This window comes from Temnothorax curvispinosus, unplaced genomic scaffold, assembly GCF_003070985.1.
Source record: "Temnothorax curvispinosus isolate PA1 unplaced genomic scaffold, ASM307098v1 QBEX01014279.1, whole genome shotgun sequence".
Lineage (NCBI taxonomy): Eukaryota > Metazoa > Arthropoda > Insecta > Hymenoptera > Formicidae > Temnothorax > Temnothorax curvispinosus.
In genome coordinates this window covers 21,711-40,329 of record NW_020224059.1, presented here as the reverse complement: position 1 = coordinate 40,329, position 18,619 = coordinate 21,711, and the positions used below count along the sequence as shown (strand labels likewise).

Below are 18,619 nucleotides of genomic sequence, written 5' to 3'. Positions count from 1 at the left end.
TTGTTTAAAATTATAATTCAAAACTTGTAGAAGATATAACTTTTTAAAATTACATATAACTATTTCAAATTGAATATTCCAATAAAAAATAATTTCACGTTTTTATAGAAATATATATATATATATATAAAAAATGTCTCACTTTTTCTTCCAGTTAATTTAAGTTTTAATTATACGATTTCAATGCCGTGAACAGTTCCGAGAGACAAACAGCTTCTCCGCTCCGACAGTTATTGCCGACTACTTTCTATATAATATAAATGCAAATTTTATGACGTCGCATTTGTTTTAACTTGAAACACGTATGTTGCTCATGTGCGGTAACCTGAGCTTGAATTCGTGAATTCGAAACGCTCTCTAAAACAAAACCTTTATTTTTCTTGGGAAGGAAGAAAGTCGCCGAAAAGGAAGACACGCATGACGGTTAAAAAAATCTGGAAAGCATCTGTGCATTTTCGAGATAAATGGTTCGGTTGCATTAGGCCCTGGTGCGACCGGATGATCTGGGTTAGGCCTGGATTGACATTTCCTTATCGGTTTTAAATTCTCTAGTCACATTCCCAATTCTTCCTTCATCTTGATGAACTTTTCGACCAGCATTCTTTGAGAAACAGTAATATATTTAAAGCATCCTATAAAAACTCTTTATAGAATATTCATAGAGTTATCTCTGTGTGAGAAGAATTCTAATTATATAAAGAATTATTCTCAAATATTTTTCTCGAAAATTCGTTTCTTATTCGTAATAGGATGGCTATGAGAGTCAAACGCAGTCGTCTGTGCGTAGATGATCAGAATCACTGATTTATTCCAAATGAAATACAATCGAACGTTTCAGCTCATTGATCGAGCCATCTTCAGCGATATCAAACGACGAATAAAATTAAAATATTGCACAGTTCTCCATTCCAAAGTGGTAAGTTTCCTGCTTGGAGATCACTGATCATCTACGCACAGACAACTGCGTTTGCTCTCATAGCCATTCTATTACGAATTTCCAATTTCGAGAGTCCTCAATTATTATTTTATATTCGTTTCTTATGTTTCTCTACTCTATAACTTCGGTTTTGATAACAAAAAGAAATATTACATTTCATATTTAGCGATAACGTTAATAAAACATACTACATATATGCCTTAATTGTTTCTGCAGGTACCGTAGAATTATCTTGCGATTCAAAAGCGTTTAAACGATGAAAATATTAGAAGATCGATATTGATATGAAGAACGAAAATCTACTTGGCCCGAATCAGTTTTAAACCGCAGTTCGATCAGTTTTGACGAAACTCCTTAACAGGGGTGGCCTTCCGATGGCGTTACGTCTGCGTGTACTATAGCCGCAGTCAATATATGCGGATGGCGTGCGAGAGTCGAGTATCGAATGCGTGGATGCAATGCAGAACGCGGCTCATTTTTCGTTCGGGGATTATACTATACATCCACCGGATCTTCGTGAGAAAATTCAGATGCGTCCGCGCGATACGTCGCAAGGGCGCACGCGATATTTGCATGCCGAGGGCAGCGCGAATCGTCTTCACGTAAAAGACGATAAAATCTACGGTTCAAGACGGATGTCGGTATAACGAGTTGCGCGTCGTGGTCGCGCGGAACGACGCGTATGTTGCGCATTCCAGCGCGTCGTAAGTCGTAGAGGATGTTTTCGTTTATCTCGCAAATGCGCGCTCGGAGAGATATATACCCGATATACGTTAATATAGATGCACTCTTTGAGAAATCCGTCTTAGTCGCCTTGTGAATAAGTCGTCATGATCCATAAACGTTGATGCGTATGCGTTTACAGCCGGAGGGTTAACAAGAGCTGTGAGATATGTTCGAAGATAGGAAACTTCAAGATCAGAGCAATACGCAATCTTTCGCGGTGACGTACATCTGGTCTTTTCTCAGCGTATATGTTGCACACGTGTGACACGACGAACATTAAACGTCCTCATACGCGAGCAACAGGTTGCTCTTAATCTATCTAGAACGCCAGATGTGTGGTTTGGCATTGTATGTTTTACTTCGTATACGTGTGCTTTTTTTTCCAGATGTTGAGAAGTATAAAACACTTTGTTTTACGAAATTTGATTCTGTCATCCAAAGAAAAATATAACGAAATACAGATTTAAAGCTACGTAAATATTGCAATTAAATATTATATAAACTAATTATGCCAAGTATTACATATTTTTGTGTAACATCGAAACTTTCGAAAAGTATAAAAATATTTTTGCGCCATAAATTAGTTGACCCGTTCTGGCTCGTAAATGAGTATACAGATTACAAGAAACTCAGGTTTGAAGACGGTAGTATACTTAATAGCCGATCCTTTCAGCCTTAGATCAAAATACGCTTTTGAAACATTGGACGGGCAAACGACGGGACGGAGGGAAACTGTCGCTGCATGAATTCGTCACAGGCGACACGATTGAGTCACGACGACGGTTCTCAATTTCGTAGTCCTCCCGCAAACCGGTCTGCACAGCCTTTGGTAGCGTTGTATAGCGTTCGAGAGATCGGAATGCGTGGTTCCACGTGTGCGGGACGAATTACGGTCGCGATCGAAGTGCTTCGCCGGACAACGTACCGAAAGCAAAGAAAAAAAAATAATAAGGGACACAAGTGAAAGGTCCGCCGAGGTTAAGGAACTTGGCGATCCGTGATAAAAAGCGGTCGCGCTGTATAATTATTTCCATTTATTGCAAGATATCGGCGATCGATCCTGTCCGTTCACTCGTATACAGGTTGTTAGATATAATATTCACGCATATAGAGAATTAATAAAATTTTAACCGCGAAATTGTGCGCCTTGCTTCTTCGAAATAGCGCCAAATAATCTCTGTAATAAAAACCGAAGAAATTTATGCTAGAAATTAATTGTTGTTTAACATATTGATCTTTCAGAGCAAATCAATGACACTACAGCATCGCGAAAATTTGGATAAGGCAACACCTGTACGTTTGCACGCGTATATAATTCGTCGATTTAAAATGAAATGCATCATGTCCTTAACGCGCATCGCGATGGAAAAATACAAATTACATTCGCCGTCGTGACTTATTATCAAGGTACGCATTGCACATAGCTAGCTGCATACACGCACTCATACACGAAGCGATGCAATGGTCAATATGAACAGTTAACGAGGACAACTGACGAAGCAGCGGCGGCGGCCACGATGAGAATCAATCGGCTGAGCTGTAATTTTTAAAGGCGTTTAAGAGTCACGGGAAAACAAACGTGTTCCATTGTGCGCGTCGGCGGGTTTCAACAATAGCGGCTTCTGAATCCACACGGAAAAATTCCGAAGAGAGCGGAGGCGATTTTTCAACCTGTATGCCACAAACGGTTCGTTGACAGCGTACGTGGGCGGATGTTAATTAAGATAACGATGTTTAAAGACGTACTAAAGATGCGGTTGAACCTGTCGGTTCTTCCGTTTTCGGTTTAATTAGCGGAGAAACGAAGGATATTATAGCGCAAAGCATAACCCTTTTGTGCGTGGCGTTCATATTGTAAATGATTCAATATCGAGATAATTATGAATTTTATCGAGATAATTGACAGCAAATTTTACTACGGAGACTACAATATGTACACGAGATAAAAGATAAATATTTAAACAGTCACCCGAGCTAATTAAGGTAAACGGTAAATTGCGCTTTCTGTCGCAATCGTATCTCGCCTATTTCAGAGATACAATTATTTTCAGCGAGGCAAAACGGCGCGAAAAGTTGCAGAGTTCACAACGAGGATACAGACGGTTCATGCAACATGCCCCGGCGTTGCATAAGATGCACGCGGGCTGGCTGTCTCGTTGCGTCATCTCTCGTCCATCTGGTCCACCGAGCGCATCATCGCATCGTCGCGGAGACGACGAAAAACGTATAACGGCGGATGTAACAGATTCCGCGGATGCGCGGATTGTTATACAAACGTCCTTACGCATCCGCGAGTTCGCATGAATGGAATCGAATCCGTAGTAATTCTCACACTTCCGATAACGCTTACGCGAATGAGTCATCGCCGAAGCTCGCGGATCACACACTCGCGAGTCGCGAGTTTTCATACAAACGGACGCGTTACTCATCGCGTGCAACGCTAATGTGCAACGAGTCACGATGATTGTGCGAGATTATAGGCCCGATCAAAAGTTTACTTTGTACTTTTGTGAAAATATAACAAATCACTCCCCATAAAAGGATGAGATAATATTACACTTACAATAATATTAGTATTCTGAAAGAAAGCGTGAGAAAGGTTCATCCTTTTTTGTGGTTAAAGTAATCGCGTAGAATGATAATATTATGAAAATTCTAAAAATTATAAATGTTATCATTTATTAAGTTATATTATTTTTTTATTTATGTGGATACTAACCCTATTCACTCCAACCCCTTTTTCCGTCTTTTTAATCCTCGCATCATAACTCACGAACGAATTGACGAAATTTAATGTTCCAAAGCGCAAATTAAAGCTACTACTTTTAGCATTAATTTGCGCTTTGGAACATTAAATTTCGTCAATTCGTTCGTGAGTTATGATGCGAGGATTAGAAACTCGCGGGGACACGAAAGGTCTGGTTGGAGCGAATAGGGCTAATTCTAAAAAATGTTTATTTAATATTTTCTCTGTGGTTGAGCTAGTTGGTTATTCATCTATATATTATTGTATAAGATAGAAAAATATATTAAATATATTTAACAAACAGATATTTTCGACAAATTTTTGTGGCTTTCAAAGCTATCCTTTATCTTATTATTTTTTTTTTTAATTAAATTTTCTTTCAACGTTCGAAAAAAAGAAAGATAAGAATGAGAACCGTCATTTGTAAATGAGTTTGGAATATCAAGGAGCGTACAGATGTAGAGGCAAAAACTCAAGGATAAGATGGAAAGCTGCTTCTCCCTGAAAAGTTCGAGAAATACGAAGAATCTCACAAGGGCAAACAAGATTTCGTTATTTGGAGGACTTGTTCGTTAACTGTACTAGCGAAAACGCGAAGCAGACTTGAAGCAAGATAAAATTATATATTAGAATCGTGAATTCTAATAACACAGAATTTTAATTAAAAGGTAAGACGGAAGTTGATACTCCAGTTAAGAACACACGGGCAATGTTCACGTACAATTTTGCGTTATTATGATATAAAATGGAGACACTTTTATTACACTTCGCGTAATAAAATTTCTTAAATAATGGACGAACAAAGTTCTGTTCAGAATTATTAATATTCATGTCTCTTAACACGGCTTTTGGGAACTTTTGTTTTACAAAGCAGAAAACACAACTATGAACACAGCTATGAAATGTTATGTTGGGAATTCTCCTTGGTAAGATAAACTGCGAATTAGCGTTTCCGACGTCAGATACATATTTGTACACTCCAGCAGCTTGAATATGCCTGTGATAATATGTTTTTAATAGGTTTTTCTTTATGGCGCGAGCTAGCGAGTCTCTTCAGCTTATCTTCGACCATCTTCGTCGATGTTTTTATGCGTCGTTGACAAATACAAAAGCTGCCGCTGATTGAAAACCGCGAACGGTTGAAATAATTTACTTCCACGAAATGTTCAATTATATAACCAGTGCAATAATGATTCCCACCGAGATTGGAGTCTGACGAAACCTTACACAACAAGATGTGGAAGATTCAATTATTGCAAGATAATTATCATTACATAATTGAGATAAGTATTATTTATACAAAGGAGGATGATGACATATCTTTCTAATGACGCTTCGGATATAGCTTACGATGAAAATGCTCTCGACCTCGACGAAGCGTTTCGTACGTGTTCGGTAATCGATGTTCTACAAGTTACCGTGCTGTAATGTTGCATCATACTACGAAATTTTAGCGTGGTGGAAGGTAGAATGACTGGACAAACGTACAACACAAGAGTATCCAACGCGCGGCGTCCCTTCCTCTCTCCCCCCTGTCCCCCTGTTTCTCCTAGCGCACGCGAGTCAGACGATTCCGACCACAAAAAATCTCTCGGGTCCTCGGGTGTCGATCTCCCTTCGGGGTCTCGAAAGCGAGGCGGAAGGAGGGTATAAGGGAGACGACGCCAGCAACCCCACATGTGCGCGCCGCGCCGCGCCGCGCCGGCAACGGCAGCAACATTGGGGTCGTCCCCTCGTTTCCCGAACCAAATGCTGCCGCCTGTAAAAAGGATGATGATCATAGCAACGCCAACGGTGAACGGTAGTAGACGAGCGCGCGCAGCACGCATTATACAACGTCGACGGCGCGCACTATAGCGCCCGAGCTGAGAGACGCGCATCGTGCCCCCCTCCGTCGGGTACCCTTCCCCATCAACGAACCGATCTCCCCCGGCCCCCCTGCCTGCCATTCCCTGTACACGACTACGACTACACGTCCGCCGTTCTGTCGGTCCTTTGGTACCCTCGCTGAGCCTTCTGGCGTCTCCCATGCGTCCCTTCACCGTCGCCCCCTTCCCCTAGCTAGACGACACAACAAACAACCGCGACTTCTCGTCAGTTGCCGCTTAAGATATTGTTACGTTTATGCGTGCGTGCGACGTGCGTGCGCACAAACGTACCATGCACATGCCGCAACACGCCGGCACTCTACGTTGCGGTTGTCTCACGGTAGTTTTCTGTGGGAGAATAAAAAAAGACCGGGAGAGAGAGGAAGGAGAGGCGCATTTCCTCCACGCGGGAGGAGCAGAAGACGGGGCACCTAGAGCGGCGAGCGCCGCGCCGCGCTGCACAATTTTGTTTCGCATCGTGCGTGCACGAAGGCTCGATTCACTCGATTGTGCGGAGAGGGGACGACTTTGTCGGGAAGGGGGATAGAGGAAGAGTGTGAGAAAGAGAGAGAAAGAGAGCAGGGGGGGATTGGCGCGATTGACAGTTGGTAGTTAGTGTCGCTTCCTCGATACGCGACGGCGGTGTGCGGCCACATTGCGTTCACCGTGAACGTGGAGTACCGCGAGCTCTGCTGTCCTGCGAGTCCTTCGGAATACCGAAGGGAAACTGGGAAAAGAGGGAGGGGGGGGTCAAAGGGGAGGGAGGAAATCTCGCGTCCTCGAGAAGGGAACGTCTACGACGAGACCTTTAGCTCTTTGCCTTAACGTCCCGCGGTCGCGAATGGGAGGGATCGTTGGAGAGATCGAGGGTAATCGGTTGAGAAATCGAGAAGCTAAAGGAAGAAGAAGAAGGAGAAGAAGAAGGACGGAGGGATCGTTACTAGGAAGATCCTCGTAGCGTGTGGCGCCGCGTTTGTTTACGCGTCCGTCGCAGTCGGATGCTAACAGAACGCGCGGGAATTCCACAAATGTATTCTGTGATAATTACTCAAGAGAAGGATACCCGTGTGCCTGAGGAGATAACTGTTCAAGGAATTCGTCGGCTGATTACCGAGGAGATTGTGGAAAAGGATAAATATTGAAAAAAATTATCTGGACGAAGAGGAAATAAAATAGTATAGGGAGTTATCAGGACTGAAAAGAGAGCGGAAGCGTCGGGGATAAGAGGAAGGACTCGAGGAAACGGAAGTAGCGCGAAGAGGGACGAAGACGCGACCCGCGCCTCGTCCGCAGCTCTTCCTCGTCCCTTTCCTTCCCGCAACCCGCAACGGCGCTTTTATTGCCCGCTCGCTAAATGATTCACGCGGGCGCGTGAGCCGGGCGGGCGATCTCTCTCCTGTCTCTCTCTCTCTCGCAGGAGGAACTGGAACACGTCGAGGACTCGTCGGGAACTCGTCCAGCGTGTGGTTCGGTGACCGATCTCTCGGTACGGAGAGTCGAAGAGGGAAGGAAGGGAAGGACCCCCGGCGGGGATAGAGGGATTACGGAGAGAGAAAGAGAGAGGCCGTGAAAGAAGGGCACGCGGAAGGAGGGAGAGAAAAGGAGAGAGAGAGGGAGCGAGCGAGAGGGAGGAAGAAGGTGAGACAAGGAGAGAGGGGGCAATAGAAGAAGAAGGCGAAGCGAAGCCCGGGGTACCCGGAGAGAAGGCGAGACGGAAGGAGGAGAAAAAAGGAGGGAGGTAGAGAGGCACGCCGCGTGGACACAACCGTGCACGCTCGTGTCTCTCTCTCGTTTCGTTTTGCTGCTTTCGTTCGCGCGGCGAGAGCGCGGTGGATGAGCTACGCTCGTTAGTGCCGGTTGATGGTACGTCCTCGTCCTCGTGGTCCTGAATCCGCCGTTAAAATTCGCAATCCGCCGGTGAGGAGGAGGTGACCTCGCGCTCTAGCGACGATCGCACGTGGTGTTGGTTGGTGTCGGTGGAGGTGGAGGTGGAAGTGGCCGGCGCGCGGCAACGACGACGACGACGACGACGACGGTGGCGGCGGCGGTCGAGGTGACCACCGGTGAATCCTCGTCTTTCAAAAGCGTCCTGGTCGTTGCTTGTGTCCTCCTTCGTGGAGGACGTCGTCCTCGCGGTTGCTCGATAGCGACACCCAGACGCGATCATGTACAAGCTACTGGGAGGACTCAGCAAGTACCTGAAGCGGCAGGAGATCGTCACGGACTCGATGCTGTTTCGTATGCACAACCACTTCACCACGGTGCTGCTGTTCACGTGCTCGCTGCTGATCACGGCCACCCAATATGTCGGTAACCCGATCTCCTGCATCGTCCAGGGCCTGCCCGTCAACGTCATCAATACTTACTGCTGGATAACGTCCACGTTCACCATGCCGGACGCGTTCAATCGACAGGTGTGTGTGAGATTTCCGATTGTAACGTACCTTATTCTCATCCTCGACCTCGACGAGCGTAATCCCCGCTCTCCATTGATACTCATTAACCGATACGGATCATTAACTAATCGAGAACGACATGTTAATTGCAATAAAAACGTCGTAAATTATATCGCGATATATATAGCATTGGAAAAGTCTACGTGTCAAGGTGAACAACATCGAAGAAGATCGCTATGTATGAAATTTGTTAACGAAGCACGAAATCGCGAATAAGATACTTCTACAAAGTCGGTTTGCCCTGAGATTTTTTACTCTCAAGATATTTTTAAATTCTCGATTTGCTTTATATTATGTTGGGTATTCAAACGCGAGCCAAGTTTGTGGGGAATAGATTTCTCAGTGTTTGCACACAAGTTTTGCGGGCGGGAAAATCGTTATAAATCATATAAGAATTTGCCGCGCGCTGTCGGCGGAAATGAAGTTTGACGATGAAAGATGACGGTAGATTAACCGCGAAAATCGAGCGATGCGGGCCTTGATGTCTACTGCTCGAATTTACTGGCAATTTGCTAATAAATTTGTCCATTTTTTTACCGTGGGTATTTTATTAACAAAACTAATTAGCGCAGTGCAGTTGCTAATGTTGTCTATCGTACTACAATAGCACGTTGCGTATCATACTTGAGATTGTGTGAACTTGGTCAATCGACAATCGTTGCACACTATTTCCCTATTGATGGATAAATTGTCTTTAAAGTTACGAAAAAGTTTCCACGGCTGCTGCCGTTTGTTGATCGTATAATGTTTAAACAAGTAAGATTAATTCACTCTGTGAATACCTGTGCAAGATGTTTCACGGCAAAAAGAGTGATTAACGAGGCAATTGTTTGTTACATCACCACGCTGATTAAATTTTAAATTACTTAGAAAGTGCAAAAGTTCTTGGTATTCATTCTCTTCTTACAAGAATTCCCGTCATTTCATAGAGGCGACTTATTTTGTAAATTTTTTTTCTATTTTAAAATACTTGGAATTTGCTCGTTGTTTAATAGGCAGCTAGCTTCTGTGAATATCGTCTCTACTTGATATCCATCGACGTTCGCGCGTCGAATAAAAGCTATATATGCGAAATTATATATCGCCAAGTTATCACACATGGAAATCAAATACAGATTGTATTACCGCTGACCCGCGACTTATTGAGCCAATCAAAGCTGCGGACGCGAGCATAGCTAATCTTTATAGTTTCTTTTTTACAATAGAAAGCCATAGCTATACATTTGAAATCGCCTTACACTCGTACAACAGTTTATTTGGCTATTCTAGATTACGATCCAGATATATCGCGATCTCCTCATCTCGTTGCATCATACTGTATATAATATCGCTTTCGATATCGCTTTGCGGTTAAGAAATTTGTCACGTTTACAGCTTCGATCCAATAAGTCGGTAGCGGATACACAATCAGCATTTGATTTCCATATGTGATAAACCTGATATGGGGTTTCGCACACATATCTTTACGCGTGAATTTTGTAAGGGCGGCACTCGCAATACGATAAATAATCGCAAATTTATTATTATCGATAGTTCAGTATCTGTAATCTATTCGAATTCTGCGATCGAAGCACAAAATCGTTGCGGATTACATTACAAGAATCTGCCGCGCGAATTTATTGGCAGAAATGAAGGTTGACAAGCTCAACATTTTCGCTCGAAATGTTTAAATGTGCAGATGTAAGAGGATAAGCAGAGGGAATGCCATTTTACACGGTTAAATGAGGCGGGGATAATTAATCCAAGATAAATTGGGACGAAATGTTGGAAATTGTAGGCAGTCAACCACGATCTTAATCGAAATACGTGGGACAATTGAATTTCGCACGTACTTGCCATGTAATGATAATAGCGCAAGGAAATCGAGCCGAGAGAAATAGCCTCCATATGTTACATTGTTGCTAAAATTTATGCATGCGAATATAGAGAATCGTATAAAACTAAAAGAGAATTTATATAAACATAATTCCTTATACTTGATTTTAATTTATACAACGCGTTCGCAAATTATACTTTAAAATTTGGCCGCCAGCATCATTTATAGACGTGTGAATTGATAAATCGTCTTTACGGGATGAAAAAAAAAAACGGATAAAAATTACCATGACTCGATCACCTTTGCGAGAAGTTTTTTTAATATCTTTTTAAAGCTTTTTTTATATCCGCTTTTATATCCGCTGCACTACGATATAAATGCAATCTTTGACAAATTTATGTATCCCCTCCCTTGATTAGCCCTGAACCGGCGGTATTTTTAAGATAAAAGATTGCTTACGTGCATATCAGTGCAATGAGTTGTGTACCGCGATGAAGTACCATATGGTATCAACGATTATCAACGACTCCGTTAAAATATCGCCCGGGTTCCTGCGATATCCTAATTAGGGAAATTAAATGAGTGAAATAATTTGAAAGCATAAACATAATTTAATTGTCACACTGTTAATTGTCTCTAATATTGTTGTGCCCTTCGTAAGCGAGCGCGTAATAGCGCGCTTGACCTTCCTGATTAGAGTCCGCTGATCACGAGGGGCTATTCATTTAAGAAAACGCACGTTCAGTTGTGCATTGTTGCGCAAAGAAAGACTCGTATTGTCGATGGCGAAGAAGTGCCAGCGTCAACTTCTAATAAAACAATGCAGACCCGGGGGGAGAGGAGGTTTCTCGTTATCGACATCTAAGGAGCTAGGGTCAAATGGCTTTATCGCGTCGGGATACGTATAGCGCGGTATGTCATCGTTATCGCCGCACCACTGCAGTCTCGTGTTTCCGCAGGTCGGCGTGGAGGTCGCCCATCCAGGAGTGGCCAACGACTTCGGGGATGTCGACGCGAGGAAATACTACACGTATTATCAGTGGGTCTGCTTCGTGCTGTTCTTCCAGGTAAGCAGAGAGAGAGAGAGAGAGAGAGCAACCCCCTCGCCCGCCTCCCTCCTCTTTATCGGCGATCTTGCCTCTTGCCGCACGGCGAACGCGCGCCACGTAACGTAAGAAGGGAGGACCCTTGAAGGTCTCTCCTCGGTGTTGTCCCTTCTTTATGCTCGTCCGCTTTGTGTCTTTCCGCTGATCCACGCTTGTCCTTTATGTCTGGTGGCCGACTGCGGCCCACGTGCGGACTCGTGCGTAGGAGATCATAAATGGTCGCTTTGATACCCATCCGCAAAGATTTGTATAGTTACAATTGTGAGGCAAAAAGGTTGAAAAAAATTGCACGTTGATCTTCAATTAATTTTCGAATGCGTTGTGCGTTAGAGAATTAGAGAGTAATAGAGAGAATTCTATTTTTGAGAGCGTTCAATGTATGTACAAGAAAAAATTGTGAAAAAAGATAATAGTCAACTTTTGTGAGTCCACTTTCCCATGTCTCGATAAGTTTCGTGTAACACAATTGACATCACAAAACTGACTCATTGTCAGTCTATTCTTTAGCTTATAATAACATTAATGTAATGTTGATCTATTTACTCAGTTATCTTTTTGTTAACAGGCGGTTCTGTGCTACATCCCGCAATGGCTATGGGGCTTCTGGGAAGGCGGCCTGATGCAAGCGCTGGTCATGGGAATGAATTATGGCATGGACAGCGAAGAAAACTTAAAAAAGAAGAAAGGCGCACTCATGGATTACTTGATGATGCACATCAGGGTAAGAACGCGAACAAATTTGGCTCCAAAAGTTTCGATTAGACAAGTGTTGACTTGGCAGATGAAAAATAGTAATATATGAAAAGTGAGAAGGTAGAAACCGATCCATTATTTAGCTGGTATCTTGCCGCCCTTGGTGGTCACTGATATCTACTTACTGGGTTTCAACAACGTCGCACGTGTCATTGTTATCGTTAGCCATAATCCATAATATTCTCGCAATGTTTTCAAAATATACTGGGAGATTAGATTGACTTATAGATAACCATGGAACTCGCTGAAAAAAATTATTAAAAGAAGCAGTGTTTAAGATGATCTATTATTCGAAGATAAAGATGATTTTCACATTAGATTTGATAAAACAACTAGTAAATTTTAATCTGAATCCTTCTTAAATACAATCATAATTTCTTCCAATGTAAAATACTTAATAAGTTCTAATCTGAATCCCGTTGGATGCAATCATAATTTTTTTGCGATGTAAAATATTTGGTAAATTCTAAGTCACACTGCGTTGCGTTTAATAGATTATGCGAGATGTCCCGGTGTCACTTAGGCAGAATGTTGGAGAACGACCAGAGAGGCGAGGGAGGGAACAATATAATGAGAGAGGGAGATGACCGCGTTAAGTCCAATTCGTCCTCATTGAGTCCAATTTGCTTTAATTCAGCGACGAATTGTGCTTTCAGAATCACAACACGTACGTGTATCGGTACTTCGCCTGCGAGATTCTGTGCCTCGTCAACATAGTCGGCCAACTCTATCTGATGAATCGATTCTTCGACGGCGAATTCCTCAGCTATGGTTTGCGAGTACTGCAGTTCTCGGACACGCCGCAAGAGGAGCGAATTGACCCCATGGTCTACGTGTTTCCTCGCGTCACCAAGTGCATATTCCACAAATACGGAGCTTCAGGCACAATACAGCAGCACGACTCGCTCTGTATTCTGCCGTTGAACATCGTCAACGAAAAGACATACATATTCATCTGGTTCTGGTTCTTCATACTGGCCGTCATGTTAATCGCTCTGATAATATATCGAGTGCTGATCATTTTCGCCCCGATGATACGGCCGAGACTGCTGCACCTGTCAACGAGACTGTTGCCCATCGAGACTTGCCACAGCGTCAGCAGAAAAGTTGACCTCGGCGACTGGTGGATACTTTATATTCTCTCGTCCAACATGGACTCGCTCCTCTACAGGGATTTCCTTATGGAGTTCACAAAGAAGATGGGTAATACCACCTCGAAGTCCGTGACCGCGTAAACGCGAGATTTTGGACGCGCACCTCGCCGCGCTGTACATGTATAGTACGAGAATTTCTTAGTTTAAATTACATTTTATACACGGACTGACTCGCACCTCGCGGCGCATTCCTACAAACATCGTTAGGACCAGAAATATCGCTAGGACCCACATAGTTTATATTTTCGTATATCATATATTGTAACGATATGTAGCCTTAGACATGCGAGAGGAAATGAGATTCAAATTGGACTTCAATTGTTTTTGTAGACAGTGATTCAGGATTATTCTCACTTCTAACTTTTAAAAACTATACATACAACGAAATACATCATTATCGATTTATCGTTAGCTTTTTCCCAGGTGCATCGGACCCAAATACATCGTTATCGATCAATCGTGTCATGTTATTTTGCTTTGTAATGTTCTGTTTTAATCATTTATTTGTTTAAAAGTTAGAAGAATAATCTGAATCCTATTGTAAATAATTAATTTTTCTCAAGCAATCATTTTTAAGCATATATATATGTATATCTCATTTTTATCAGATATTTTTATATTGCATGTATATCCATATCTCGCGGATAGTTCAATTGACATATGTAGATGCAAGTTGCTTGGGAAAGATTAATGCAATGATCTTGTACTGAGTCTCATGTGAATGAGATTTTTTACGAAAAACTTATATCTAGGATACCTAAATAGATGTAAGCTAGATATAAAAAACAATGGACTATTCGAAGAAGAGCTTAAATTAGCTTGAAAAGTGATTCTAACACAATTTTGATATGGACGCGACTAAGTAAATAAAATCTAGCTCAATTTTCAACACCCGTCATGTATATAATATAATAGATATATAAAGGGTGTTCTGACCTTAAGTTTTCTTTCATTAAAGACAGATGTAACGAGGCGGAAGTTTTTTATCTTCAAAAATGTTGATTGTATTTTTTTTCTTTCTTTCAAAATAGAGTTGAGATACTAATTTTTATAATTCAAGTACAAATCTACTATCGAGACTCGATAACTCGATCAAATTTTGGTCTCACGTATCAAAAGCCAACTAGAATTTAATTTCACAAATATACATACGTCAGAATTACCGTCATATTACTTTATAATCATTTGAAATAGTTGTGTAAAAAATAGTTGTACTATACTCGCGATAGATGTTCGCCGGTTGCTCAAAGCGTATCGACTTTTATCCCGTTCCCATAGTCGCGTTCGAGAATTCGGTTCGTCGGTCGTGACGGCCTTGGAAAAAGGTGCAGCGTGTAATCTAACTGTTAACATCGGATTAAGCGGTTTCCGTTGCCTGTCTGCATGAAATGACCGATGAAGTTGCAACTTATCGTGACGCGCACGTTACGAACCTGTCGCGACGTTTTCAGCGAACGTTTATCCATTCGACGCAACAGGCACTTTACGAGTGATATACGCGTCATTGCTATTCCCTACACGTCAATTAAGGGAGAAGAGGCTACATTAGAAAAGAGCGTGATTTGGCGTCACATACGAATCTCCGTTAGCTGTTATATAGCGTGTCCTAGAACTCTCGACTTCAGTTTCAGCGGCAGAAACTGACTTTTTTTTCAGCTGGTACCATAGTTTACCAGTTTGGTGTCGATTTTTCTACAACTAAATTTTTGTGCGATTGACATGACCGATATTTCGTATAGGAGAAATAACAGACTACGACTCTTTGTAATTCTTGCTTAACAGAAATCGATTTATTATGGTATTTGTCGTCGAAGTAGAAAATTTTTTCCGGTACCGTCCAGTATGTAATTTACCTTCTTTCTAATAATTTTTTGACGCAAATTATCCCTCGCGTTTCAAACGCGTACGCGTTTGAATGTTACTTTCGCTGCCAACTGATTGCGTCATCCTGGACCGCAAGAAAATCGCGTTGTTTGCAATAAGGCCTTAGTGCGACTAGTTTATAAAATGGTCACTGCACGCAGATTGCGACGACCAAAAGGTATCTTAGGGAGAACTGTCAGCTTTTTTCTCAAGCTACTATTTCAATGACCATATCAGGATTTATCCGTCGTAATTACGTGCATGTTTGTATTATCTTATGTAAGATGTGATAAATAGTGTTAACATTCTTGAGAGACTAAAGGTAGAAATCATTAAGAGGGAGAGAGAGACACAAAAAACTTTAATGCCGACCTGCTCATCTTCGAGTGTCGGCACACGCGAGATTTTTTTGCCCGTTTGTGTTCCGCGGACAACACGCCGTTGTCAGACAAGACTTCCACTCGGAATCGTGGATTCGTTCGTAAAAATTTCCTAGCATTTAAGAGTTTCATTGTATCTACGAGCAAAGATGTGCAAAGATTAAAGATTCTGAACGACCTAAGCCGAAGTCTGTGGTTTTTCTGCCTTGGGCGTATGTGGGACAATGTGGAGATTTCAACGCGACGCTCGTTGACGCGACTCGCGGTAAAGGTCCCTGCACACCGTGACACATGGATCACATTTGGCTGAAGATAAAATGGTTTAAGAGTTTAAGATGTCCGACTGCTGAATCAATTCGGGAAACTTTTGCGAAGTCACCATAATTCATAATAAAAAGAAATAAAAAACGATGAGATATGATTCATAATAAATATGAATTTCCAGCTGTCCTGTGTCTATTGCGTCATATTATGAAATGGGACACAGATTGACAGATACATTAAAACGTTAAATTTCACACTAAGAGAAATCAAATGTGTCTAATACTGGAAATACCATTTTGTTCTCCTCATTACAATTTATAGCATTTGAATTTTTTATCGAAGTTAAATATAATTAAAAAAATGCAAAATGATAATTTCCTGATTTCATTAAATAATTCCTGATTCATATATTTTACTAAATTTTTATTTAGTAAATAAATTATAGAAATCGTACAAAAAAGCGAGTTTTAAATTCGTGTAGAATAGTACTTTTAATAAAAAAACGTATTTGATTAATAACGTATTATTCGTAAAAGTATTTGGAAACACAGCGATCATTAAAAGACATTGTCGAAACCATGAATAATATCGATTGCTTTTGCACTTTGCCAGGTACACGAGTATTGTTTTATGTATCGAGGTTTTAACGTTTCCACACGCGATTAAGATGAGCATCGCGTAACCGCATTCGTATGATTTGATGACGCATTTTCCACGTCTGTGAATAAATTAAACTCCAAACAGTTCTGATAAAGTGTTACAAGATTTAAAAACAATTTTAAGTGAGTTAAAGTGAGAGACCTTTAATATTTATATCGACATTTTAGAGCATATTTTCAATATTAAATTACTAATTAATATTAATAAATAATTTAATTGTGTCCATTAAGATCAGTCCCTCAAAATTAAGTGATTATAAATGATGTTATCTTATATTTATCTTTCACGGACATCCAATTAGTCTAGTTTCCCATTACCCGATTCGCTGTAATTTCAGCGTATCCCGTATATAATGATTCACATACGCTTATAATTAATTATAAAGAAGCGACATTATTTACACACGGTAGAACGCTTGACGTAAGAATTATTATTCTCATGATGCGAAGTATGACGATCCTCGTACATGTCACGGTTAAAAAATGACGATCGAAGTCTGGTAGACTGATTTTACGTGGTAATAATGATCACGATACAGATGTTTCTCGTAATTATTAGTAATTCACACGCCATGATGCATAACGAGAGTGTTTAAATAGAACATAACAGGAAGCTTTTCAAAATCAATTTATCTGAATCGATTAAATGTGCGTAGCAAAATTGACCACAAAATTAATACTATAAAATAATATAGAATGAGATAAAATCCTCTGAAATTAAATAAAGCGAAATCGATTCCAGGTATTTTTTTTAAATTTAGTACATAACTGAATGCTATAACGATTTGTATGTGTAAATGTATATTTAAAATCGACTTCTTTCAATATAATTCTCCTACTGAGAGGTCTGTAAAGCTTTTTATTATTTCATCAACATATTGCTTATGCATATACATATATTATACTCAATTATGCAGGTATTTAAAAAAAAATTATAATTGTACATTTAATAATCGTTGCAACGAGATTATTTTTAATCGCCATTCTCACAACCTTTATTTAATAGTTTTGCGTTATTAAATCTGTTAATAAATCTATTATTAACGTTATTAACGAGTGATTGTAGGAAGTTTATAATGATTGTGCGAATTAATCATTCCTGCCTTGAACTAAGAAAAATTTTTTATTAGTGCACAAAGAAGTAACTTACGCAAAAACACACAATGAAGAGTCTTATTATAGAAGTACAATAGTTCAAATTTATAGAACCCCGTATAACACTTAGGAATGCATTCCGTGTTATATAAATCCGTGTTATATACGAGTCACATAAATTATACATGGAAATTATATATGGATTATGCATACGGGAACACATATTCGTGAAAGATATAAGATGTTTTATGTTTTATATTATAAAAAAAAATAAATATTAAAAATGTAATAGTAAAATATTTTTTAAAACAAATATTAAAATTTTTCCGTGCGTGTTATGTGAACCCATGTTATATGGGGGTCTCTCTCTACTATGAAAATCATTTATTAATAAACAATATCATCGCAGGCTTATATAGTTTTATCTCCTAAATTTCTAGAATAAAAATAAATAATATCATAGTAAAATAAAATGATTTTTGAGTATAATTATGGGTGAATTTATTGTTGAGTGACTTTTAAATATATTAAAACTATATGGATTTAAATGTGCTGAAAATTATGCGAATTTATGAAATTACAGTGCGACTTGGATATGGTAAAATTACGGATTTATTACATAATAAAGAAAAAGAACAGGATATAGCGCTTTGTCATAGGCGCCCTCTGCTCAACATCTATTGCTCAACGTTCACGTCGGTAAATACAGTTGTCCAAACTTGTTAAATTACCAATTGATCGATCGCCGATCAATTGCAAGAAAAAAATACGATAACGCGTTACACGTGTAGTGGAA

The 18,619-nt window shown here is 40.5% G+C and overlaps 1 protein-coding gene across 1 annotated transcript; it reads left to right on the top strand.

Annotated features, from left to right (window-relative positions):
* Positions 1 to 6,880: 6,880 nt before the first annotated feature.
* Positions 6,881 to 15,987, top strand: LOC112464528 (innexin inx1). The gene is made up of 4 exons (XM_025031569.1): positions 6,881 to 8,691; positions 11,509 to 11,616; positions 12,221 to 12,376; positions 13,065 to 15,987. The coding sequence occupies exons 1-4, from the start codon at positions 8,443 to 8,445 to the stop codon at positions 13,641 to 13,643; spliced, it is 1,092 nt and encodes a 363-aa protein (XP_024887337.1). The 5' UTR covers positions 6,881 to 8,442; the 3' UTR covers positions 13,644 to 15,987.
* The last annotated feature ends 2,632 nt before the right edge of the window (positions 15,988 to 18,619 follow it).